This window comes from Macadamia integrifolia, chromosome 13, assembly GCF_013358625.1.
Source record: "Macadamia integrifolia cultivar HAES 741 chromosome 13, SCU_Mint_v3, whole genome shotgun sequence".
Lineage (NCBI taxonomy): Eukaryota > Viridiplantae > Streptophyta > Magnoliopsida > Proteales > Proteaceae > Macadamia > Macadamia integrifolia.
In genome coordinates, this window is record NC_056569.1 from 29039001 (window position 1) to 29050483 (window position 11483).

At 39.2% G+C, this 11483-nt stretch overlaps 1 protein-coding gene across 1 annotated transcript in view; it reads right to left on the bottom strand.

Annotated features, from left to right (window-relative positions):
- The window catches only part of LOC122059542 (CCR4-NOT transcription complex subunit 9-like), a 44611-nt gene that overhangs the window by 8198 nt on the left and 24930 nt on the right, over positions 1 to 11483 (bottom strand). The window contains exons 7-8 of the mRNA XM_042622381.1: positions 2284 to 2474; positions 2037 to 2106 (exon numbers count right to left, since the gene is read on the bottom strand). Of these exons, the coding sequence (XP_042478315.1) occupies positions 2037 to 2106; positions 2284 to 2474 (261 nt within the window). The remainder of the gene's footprint in view (positions 1 to 2036; positions 2107 to 2283; positions 2475 to 11483) is intronic.

Sequence of the window (11483 nt, forward strand, 5' to 3'; positions counted from 1 at the left end):
AAGAAGATCCACAACAGAAGCTATTTACTTAGAAGACTCAGAAAGATTTAGAGATTGCAAGAAAGATCTCTATACAATCTTTATTAACCTAGAAAAAGCTTATTATAGGGTCCCTAGAGAATTAATCTGGAAAGTACTAGAGAAGAGTAGTGTTTCAAGTAAATATGTGGACATAATTAAAGATATGTATGATGGTGTGGCGACTAGTTTAAGAACTATGGGTGATCAAGATAGTGAGTTCCCAATCACAACTGGGTATTTGGGTTACATCAAAGTTTGTCTTTAAGCCCTTATTTATTTGTGTTTATCATAGATGAACTAACCAGAGACATTCAACATGAGGTTACTTGGTGTATGCTTTTTGTTGATGATATTTTTTTGGTGGATGAGACAAAAGCAGTGATTAATGCCAAGTTGGAGTTATGAAGATCAACCTCCGAATCAAGAGGTTTTAAGATGAGTAGACTGAAGATGGAGTATATCGTGTGTAACTTTAGTTACACGAGAACGGATAATTAGGTGGTGGAAACTAATGAGGGAGGCTCTGCAAAGTGACTGTTTAGGTAGGTTCCATCGTAAATAAAGATGATATAAAAGATGAGGATTCACAAAAGAATTAAAATAGGGTGGATGAAGTGGAGAGGAGAGGTGCATCCAGAGTGGTTGTGTGAATGACGTATTTCTTTCAAACTTGAAAGAAAATTTCATAGAATAGTCATATGACAGGCTATGATGTATGGTGCAAAACGTTGGGCAGTTGAAAAGCATCATGTAGATAAACTTAATGTAGTAGAGATGAGGATGTTAAGATGGATGAGTGGTAAAACTAGAAGTGATAAAGTCAAGAATGATCATATTAGAGCTAGTTTGGGAGTAGCTCCGATACATGATAAGCTATGAGAAAATCGTTTGAGGTAGCATGGTCATGTTCAACGGAGACCTTTGAATGCTCCAATATGGAGGAGTGATTTGATTCAGATTGAAGGATCTAAAAGAGCTAGGGACAGATATAAAATAAGATTAGGAGAAGTGGTGAGGAAAGACGTGCATAGCTTAGGCCTTGTATCAGGTATGACGTCGAATAGATCTGAGATGCTTGTAAAGACCCAATAAGTGTGGGGCTAAAAGATTGACACCTTATTCTAACAAAGCCTAATCTCTCTCTCTCTCTCTCTCTCTCTCTCTCTCTCTCTCTCTCTCTCTCTATTTTTTCTTGAAATTTTCCTTTCTCATACACATCAACAACCTATACAATCTGATCTCCTTAGTCTTGCATAAACATTAACTATTTGGGCTTGAATACAGACATTTTTTTCCATTCAACTCTACCTAAGGCCATCTCTCTCAGCATCCCCTTCATGGGAGCAATCTATGTTTGAAGATGCACTTGGCAGGCAAATGTGTCTGCACTATTAGGGCAAAAATCAGTTTTAGAAAAGGTCAAAGAAATTCGAACTACGAGGGGTAAAACTTAAGAATCACCATATAAGAGATCAGCAATGTATTAAAGGATTGCCAGACCAGTCAGGTCATTTAGACCATTGACCAAAATGGATGAACAGTCATCTGTTTGGTAGGAATATTCCAAGTTCAACTGTCAGGTCAGGAAATCAGATTGTTCATCTTCCAGGAAGCTGGATCCAAACCTTGCAATCACTTTTAAAGAAAAAAAAGGCCATATCATCCACCAAAGCACTCCATGATTACGCTATGTAAGATGACCAATTTGAAAGACAGTAAAACGCTTGATAAAGTCTCTAACCAGCAGTTGTTTGGGAAATAAAATTTTTACCATATATGCTTATGACTGAAACAAGATAACATGGCCGTAAAGAGAACATCTTGAACTCACTGCTAAGAACTAATGATGTGAAAATTAAGGAGTGTTGCACAGATAATGGGAATAGTGATAAGAAAGTCTACACACCACAGCAAAAATTCACCCCGCATATCTCTCTCTGTATTGAACATGAGAATAGCAATAAACAAAAAGGAAAAGGAAAACCAAAATTTGTAGATCTCAAAATAGTACTTACACGAAGGCAACTGTTAAAGGTTGAATCCCTTAACATATCTGGAAGGCAATTCCTTAATGCTTCACAAGCCCTGTCACATGAGAAAGAAAAAATAGATCATGGCCAAGCCCACTATATGCTGCCAATATCATAGACAGAGAGAGAGAGAGAGAGAGAGAGAGAGAGAATGGGGGACATGGGGGGGAAGTAAAAGAAATTACACCAATATTTAGCTAAGAACAGCCAACTCAATAAGATGTTAGCGAACCTCGGATTATCTGACAGTCTAAGATAACAACGAATAATATGTTTCAGCAGACGTGGAGAGGGTTGCTCAGCAAGAGACTGAACCATGGTTCCCAAGACACGACCCACTGCAAAGAACCGTTCTGCTGTTGCACAAATATAACGCAGCCCCACATCATCCAACAGAATTTTTTGAACTATAAATGTAGCCACCTGTAAGGTCAAGGATGTTAACTTAGGCATGGACCAATGCCTACAACAAAAATCTTAAGCATCGAGCCAATGCCCTGCCAACAAAAAACTTATGCTTCAACTGAAGAGGTTATTAATCTCCATAATCATGTTATCAGAATATACTGTGAAATGGATGCTCTGAGAAGCAAGAAACAATATATAATTATAAAAACCAACGATAGGCAGTGTACGTCTACAAAAGTTTTGGATGAACTTGCTGCCTGTTCAGGAAAAAGAGAGAAACAGAACAAAAATTGAATACACCAGCAAGAAAGCAATCTGACACCAACAGGTAACAATAACAACAATAGAAATTGATGTAGTTCAGAGCTCTAGAATTGAGTCTAGAAACAAAAAGGCTCAAACCACCTACCAGTCCAGGATCAATGTAGAAATCAACGAAACAGAATAAATAGCTATTAGGGGAATTCAAATATTTCACAATCCAACAGTCAGATCGACCTTAAATTCTGGTCAAATATGCAGAGGATTAATAGATATATATCATTCGAACTAACAGCTTTGGAAATTAGATAAAATATGATACATATGATATCCAAGCTCCTTAAGATTCAAGTTAGATTTGAGAACTGAGAGAATAAGCTAGATATTAACAATCAGATCCGAGAAAACAATTCAAATATGATTCAAGTTGAATTCTGAATCTCAGATTTGGTCTCAGCACACATGTCAACCACTGCTTGTGACACAACATTATCCACACGTTCATCATCCACATGCAAAATAGCAGTTTTCTCATTGTGCAACCCATAGTTGTCAAGGCGTCGCCTAGGCGACAGTCGTCTTATTGCACTGCATACCGCCTTGTGTTTTGGCACTTATTTATGCCAAATATCATTTAAGTAAATGCTTCATTTACTTAAGATATTATTCATAAATAAGCAAATACCCCCTATTTGAATCCAATAAAAATAGTTTAAAAATCAAATTCCAAAAGGATAAAAAGTCAACCCCCCAGTCCAAGAAGAAAAACTGGATTTTGGTTATAGGGGCGATTTTCAACTTTTAAATGCTGGAGTTTTTCTCAATTATGAAAATTTTATAAATTCTATCATGTTAAAACATTGCTAAAAACCAAAAGTCCAGTAAAATAATTTTTTGCTTTGATATCCATAAAATTATTTTCATTTAGGCAATTTTAACAGCATTCACGCACTTTAAAATAAGTTTGACCAGAGCATAACTTTGTCATTACAACTTAGATTTAAGTAATCTTAGACTTGTTGGAAAGCTAGTTTTATATTATAACTGATACAAAAGGTCTCATGTAAAAATAATATCATTTGACCAGTCAAACTTGTTATAGAACCAGAGCATTTCTCTAAATTTTGATTTTTATAACTTAATATGACTTAATGTTAATTTTTTATGATTTAATATGGCTAAATGTTGATTTTTAATGACTTGATGTTGCTTAATCTTGATTTTTAATGATACAAGGTATATATAGCTTACTAAATAATGTTAGAAAATAGGGGGAAAAAATAACAATTGGTCGCCTTGTTCGCCTCAAGGTGTGCGCCTTCTCGCCTAAGCGCTTAGGCAACCCTCCACCGCCTTGGTTCGCCTTGTCGCCGTGACAACTATGGTGCACCCAAAGAAGAAAATGAAAGACATGAGAAGATATAATTGGCTAGAGTTTAAGACCTTTGGCCCTGATAACAAATGTGTGTGGTTCAAAGTTCTAGTATTCCTAGAAAATCACAAGAACTGGAACCACACACTAAACCAGGATCCAAATTGGAAATTTGAAGGAAATTCAGGAAACTGGACACAATGAAATTAAAGCAATTCAGAAGAAATCAGTTATTTTGATATTTACCAAAATCTATCTAGAATCTATACTTAAGGGTAGAAATTTTAGTGATTTCAGAAGTCGAGAAAATCAAGTGATGGTGAACAAAGAATTGAGAAATTACTGATGAAGCTCCTTGAAACCCCACCAAACAGAAATACAACTTCACCAGTAGAATTGCTTAGTCCTACTTATCAGTTCCAAACCGCAAAACTAGGGAGTAGGGACTATGGTGATTTTATTAGCACAATGGATTAGTTGCAGAAATAAACCAGAAACAAAGCAAATTAATGAGATCTCAATACTTGGAGTTGAGTACTGAAACTTAAACTAAGATTAAACTTGAATCAAAGCAAGGCCTAAGCTATGCATGTCTTTCCTCACCACATCTCCCAGCGTCATTTTAGGTCTCCCCCTGGCTCTTTTAGTTCCTTCAATCTGAATCAAATCACTCCTCCGTTGATGTAGATTGCAGAAACAAGGCCCAAAAACCAGTCCAGAATCACTGTGGGAGACAGCTTGGTCAGGTGCGTACTGGTTCTTGATTGGTTTGATGGAGCATATCATAAGGGACTAATACAGAACCGGGGTCTTAAAAACACCTGTTCGGTCCACTTAATGGCCCACCCAAATAAAAGAACTCAATAATCAAGATGTATTGGTAGTTTGGTAATTATTCCAACATTCACAAGTTCTTAGTCTCACAACAAACCTTCTAATAATAACAATGGCAGTCATGTAATAAAATAGAAGTTCCAAAAGAATGGTGGCAGTTTCGTAATTATAAAAGTTTAACCATAAGAGACCACCAAGTATGGAATAAGGCAGCGTATGAGTGATAGGGGTAACTTGGGAAAGATGAGCAAAATATAGATATGAATTGATAATGAAATAAGAGAGGGGCAAAATAGGGACATGGGTTGAAGGGTTTTAATTACCAAATAAGGATTGGTTGTCTTCAACCTTCAGCATTAGCAAGAGGCGGAGAAAACCAGTTTCAACCAAGTGGGATCTCACATTCGATAATCCTTGAGTAAGCCTGAAATTTCAGGCGAAGGTTCGAAACCAAACAGCCTCAGGATTCTGATGGTTCAACTCCTCAAGACAGCACTTGAAAGGCAACCATGGCCCTTACAGTCCAGATCTGGCGGTAATAGAACCAGCAAGTTGCAGGTATGTAGTTCACTGCAATAAGAACATCCAAGACCTAAGAATCCAGATTTCAGATCACCTTCGAGGGTGCAATCCTTGTTCCAGGTTTCAAGAAGCACTTTTGAAGGAGGGTAAGAGTTTGGTTCAGATCTGGTTGGTTGCAGGAATCATGAAAACAAGGGGTGGGAGTGAGTTCCAGATGCTCAAATAAGAAAAGAACCAAAAGAAGAGAAGAAGAAGAAGAATCGTGAGTGGAAAAGAGGGCAGGGGAATAGCACACTCCACAACCACACAGGCTCTCAAAATTTACTCCATTCAAACTTCATATTCTAAAAATCTGAATTGCTCCATCGATTACATGTCTAACATAAAGGAAAATCAAAAAATTAGTGGAAACTAGTTCAAAGGAAATTACTCTAAAATTATAAATTAACTAATTCCAAAAGAAACTACTTTTAAAACAAAAGAGAATCAAATATCCTCAGATTGCTTCCCTAATTATCAACTACCAACCCTAGGCAGACCAGAATATCGGTTTGGGTTGGTTGTGTCTTGGCTTAGGCCTCCATAGTGGGTCAGTCTGGTCTAGCCAAGCCAAGGCATCTGCATCAGTGCAGTGTGATGTTCTCCCTCTGAAAGTCTGTCAATACTAGTTTGGGTTGGTTGTGTATTTCCATTGGTGGATCGATTGATTAGGTGCAGTGTGATGTACTCCCTCTGAAAGTCTCACATTCTTCTAGGGCGCCCATGGTTATTCGATAAGAAAGCCAAGCATTGTGGATATAAGAATACATACTCCTTTCAACATGGTGGACTTGAGATGAAGTTTTTTCCGGCAAAGGATCTTCCACCTCTCAAACTCAAGCGAACAGCTAGTACTTTTCTCCTCAAGCGTATTGACTCTGACGGCATTCCTAGACCTCGTCCAAACTCGACGGAGTCGAGTTCTTTCAGAGGAGGCAAGCTGATGCAAATGCCTTGGCTTGGCTAGACCAGAATGACCCACTATGGAAGCCTAAGCCAAGACACAACCAACCCAAACCGATATTTTGGTCTGGCTAGGGTTCGTAGTTGATAATTAGGGAAGCAATCTTAGAATATTTGATTTTCTTTTGTTTTAGAAGTAGTTTCTTTTGGAATTAGTTAATTTCTAAATTTAGAGGAATTTCCTTTGAAGTAGTTTCCACTAATTGTTTTGATTTTCCTTTATATTAGACATGTAATCGATGAAGCAATTCAGATTTTTAGAATATGAAATTTGAATGGAGTAAATTTTGAAAGCCTGTGTGGCTGTGGAGGGTGCTATTCCCCTACACTCTTTTCCACTCACGATTCCTCTTCTTATTCGTCTTCTTCTTCTTCTGGTTCTTTCTTATTTGAGCATCTGGAACTCACTCCCACCCCCTGTTTCCATGATTCCTGCAACTAACCAGATCTGAACCAAACTCTTACCCTCCTTCAAAAGTGTTTCTTGAAACCTGGAATGAGGACTGCACCCTCGAAGGTGATCTGAAATCTGGATTCTTAGGTCCTGGATGTCCTTACTGTAGTGAACTACAAACCTGCAACTTGCTGGTTCTGTTACCACCAGATCTGGGCTGCAAGGGCCATGGTTGCCTTGCAAGTGCTGTCTTGAGGAGTTGAACCATTGGAATCCTGAGGCTGTTTGGTTTCGAACCTTCGCCTGAAATTTCAGGCTTAGTCAAGGATTATCAGATGTGCGATCCCACCTGGTCGAAGCTGGTTTTCTCTGCCTCTTGCTAATGTTGAAGGTCAAAGACAAGCAATCCTTATTTGGTAATTAAAACCCTTCGACCCTTATCCCTATTTTGCCCTTCTCTTCTTTCATTATCAATTCATATCCATATTTTTCTCATCTTTCCCAAGTTACCCCTATCACTCATATGTTGCCTTATTCCATACTTGGTGTAGTCTCTTATGGTTAAACTTTTATAATTACGAAACTGCCACCATTCTTTTGGAACTTCTGTTTTATTACAAGACTGCCATTGTAGTCATTATTGGAAGGTTTATCGTGAGACAAGCACTTGCGAATGTTGGATTAATTACCAAACTGCCAATACATCTTGATTATTGAGTTCTCTTATTTGGATGGGCCATTAAGCGAACCGAACAGGTTTTTTTAAAACCCCGGTTCTACATTAGGGGCCCAAGGATAGCTTGTGTAGATATATATTAGGAGGCTAGGCTGTTGTTTGCATGGAGATGATTTTTAGAGATGATTTCTTCCATATTTTCCTTGGCTATTTGACTTGCTGATTTGTAAGAAGTTTAACTCCAGATTTCATGGGGTATAGTGCCAGCCATAGTTCGAAATTTTGACCATTTCGACCCTTTCGAGGCATACCAAGACGAAATGGTATGGTACCAAACAAAAATCCAGAGTTTCAACCCATATCAACCATTTCGGTCGAAATTTCAAATAATTCGATTGGTTCGACCAAAACTGATTGATGAACCAATGCATATAAAAGGGTTGGTTTCGTGTGAAGCAAGCCCATTTCGAGCTCTATCTCTCAAATTTCAACTCTTGAACTACCGCAAGTACTACTACTAGGCATAGTTCACAATTCGCCTTGGCTGCCAGCAAGATTCTAAATCTTGGGTTTCGATTTTCGACCAAGATCGAAACCGAAATTAAGGTTGAAATTTCAAAAACCTCGTTGAAACTTTTTTTTTTTTTTTTTTTTACTATTTCCGAAATTTGCCGAAACTAGGGTCGAGATTCCCGAAGCTTGAAAATCTCGGGGTGGGTTGAAACCATCGAAACTTGCGAAATTTCTGAAATTTAGAACTATGGCTTCCGGTTGTGATTCTCACAGACCACATAAGATATTAACTCCAAGTTTTGTATGCTGAATCGCCCCAAGGAGTACCCCCAGTGTGCCAAATCTAAAGGTGAAAAGACTATGGACAAGGAAAATCGACCAAAAACAGCAGGGCTGCAACTACTTCCCAAACCCAGAAGAACCAGGAAAAAAAGGTAGCAAGTTTCAACAATAACAGGCAGGATTTCAGAAAGGGAAATAGAAACAGAACGAAAGAAACAGAGAAATAGTGAGAACCAATCGCACCTGAAAGGGATCAGTTCAGGATAGAGCTGAGTTGAAGGGAAGAGAGAGAAACCATCGATCATGATTAGCAATCAGCAGTAAAATCCCACAAAAAAAAAAAAAAAAAAGAAACTTCAGTTACTACCAATAATCAAAGAATCTAGCGTTTAGATCAAATAAATAGGCACAAAACTCCATATTCCTTATCGAAATCAGAATACAGAATTTGACACTAAATTGGACTCAATCTCCTACTGCTGATCGATGACTAAACAGCCATATATAATAAAAAATACATAAGGAAATCGAATTAAAGATAAATTCCTAAATAGACCATGACCTAGGTTTGGACCTGGTTCTTCATGGTCTGGGTTCCTCATTGGTCCAACCATGGAAGTGTAACTGCATCAATTCTGCTCTTAAAAGAACTTGATTCCGTCAAGTTAGGTCACAAACCCAAGATGTCCTTGTAGTGATCTTGACGCTGAGGTGGTAAGTATCTTGTAGAAAACAGTCAGAATGTAACTCCATGAGTGAGAGAACTGATTGGCTCATAACTAGAGAAGAGAACTGTTGCAGTCGAGGCATTTCCATCAACGCGTGAGGCAACATCAAAAAAAGTCCGCCCTCCATGTTTCACCATGATAGTATTCCATGTATCATCGCAGAGAATGATGGCCTTATGCTGCCATAGTAGCTCCTAAGAAAATGCAATAAGGGGCTGACTAGGCAAAGCACGTGGTAGCGAAGCAGCCCAAACTATAGATTAACTCGTACAACAGCATCGGCCTCTTTATAGTAAGAGGCTCAAAACCTCACACAAAAACTTTCTTGAAAAGCTGCTTGCATAGAGAGTTAAGTGCCCGAACTAGGTCTGTGGAGATGAGGTTGGCTTCCACTCCTATGTCATTTATATACTGTCGTAGAATCCTCATCATGCCGTAAAGTACCCTTCTGTCAGAAAAGGGGAGCTTACTATACTAGTCAACTAGAGAATGGTGTCAGGATAGCCGAGTCAGCTTCAACCTCATCATCAAAACCATGATCGGTGTCATCATCTGGCTCAGGGGGATGAGGATCAAAATAATGCACGCCATCCTTCTTGTCCTCTGCCCACTGCTCTCAGTTATGTTCATGGAGTGAATCTTGTGGGGATACCTGTTACCTAAGTGAACTTTCTCGCTATAATTGCGACACAATGTTTTTCAGACTATCATTGCCCTTAGAAACCTCTGGATTCTTTTCTTCGACCGTGTGAGGCTCAATTTTCCTTTCTTCAGTTCTAAGTGTAAGCATGTAATCTGAAGAACTCTTGAACACATCCTTTAAGTAGTTGTAAATGTCCTTTAAGTAGTTGTACTTTTCTTCAACTATCTTAGCATATGTAAATGCCATGTCGATTAATCTGAAATCCCCACCAGCAAGCTCTAACCTAATCTCTGTTCAGCCCACTGATGTACCTCAATAGTCGTTGATCGATGACTAAACAAGCATATATATATATATATATATAATAAAAACACAAAAATAACCCAAATAAAGAAATTCCTAAAATATCCCTAAATAGACTATAACCCAGGTTTGGACCTTGTTTTTCGTGGTTTGGGTTCCCAAACTGGGTTACGAAGTGTAACAGCATCAGAAACCATATCAAATTACAATAATAAACCCAGATTACTACTTAAAGACCATTCTACCCTTGCTGGACTTCAGCCTGGGTGTCCAAATGGATCTTGTTTATCCAGCCAAGCTTCAGCAATTGCATCCCAAATAGCCAAATGTTAGCAAAGAAACCTGTTCTTTGATCGGAGGTCTCATAGATCTTCTTCAGTGCCTTCTCACTTAATGCTAACCGAGCAATAGCGCTCATCAGGGTGGTTTGCTCGGGTTAGCCAAGAAAGCCTTCGCGCGCTAAGGCAAATAGGAAGATGTGCTTGACGATGGAATGGAAGGAGATACCCCATCATACCTTTTTGATTGAGCTATTGAGGGCTCCAAGCGGGCAGAAAAGGAGAAGGCTTCCGTCAGAGGTGACAAAGAGCCCTTGAAGCTGTGGCGTGATGCAGGGCATGCTTGGCTTGCTTAAGCTGCTATGGGCTTGCTCCGTTCCTCGTGAGAATTGGTAAGCGCTCTACCGGACTATCATTCTATACATCCTGCTGAACGAAGTGGGATAAACTACCTGCTTCGAACCGAGTATAGAAATGAAGGTTCCGATTTCGCTTCTTGATTGGGTCGGTGTGAAGTATGGCTTGTCCAATTGGAGCAAACAACCTAAGGAAATCTCATATTCCTTCACGGCACGGCCCTGCTTACTAGGAGGCAACGGAAGTTCATGGCCGGAGGCACAGATCGGTCTGAAGCGAGCAGCAAGCTGAAAACGTAAGCAGCGTAGAAAACCCCTAACCTAGCGAAGCGAAGAAACTGACTATTGATCGACTAAAGTAATAATCTCTATCTGTGTCCCACCCATAAGGCTCTTTCTTTGGCCAGACTCGATGAGTATCCCGGTTGGGCATTTTTTAGCGACCATTGTTCTTAAGTGAATTCTAGAAGGAACACTAGCGCTCGCGGAAACCAACCTACCTCTATCTAGTAATAACCTAGCCATGAAGGATCACCTAATTTGCTCTGGACAGAAGCGCTAATGGACATGGGGAGGGAGCAGGCAAAGCGTGTCGATCGTAATGGAAAGAAAGATACCACTACTTCGCCTCTTTGTTGGACCACCGGCACGAACACAGTGGTCTTTGACCAGGACCAGGAAGGACAATGAAAACCAATAAAAGGAATGAATGAAGTACGAGAACTAGAACTTTAGAACGAGAACTAGAACTTTAGAACCATAGTTAGACGAAGAAAAAGTCTAAAATATGCACATGTAGGCTGTAAAGTATTCAACCCGGTAATGACAGATACCCAATATTCGGGAGACCTTTGCTGGAA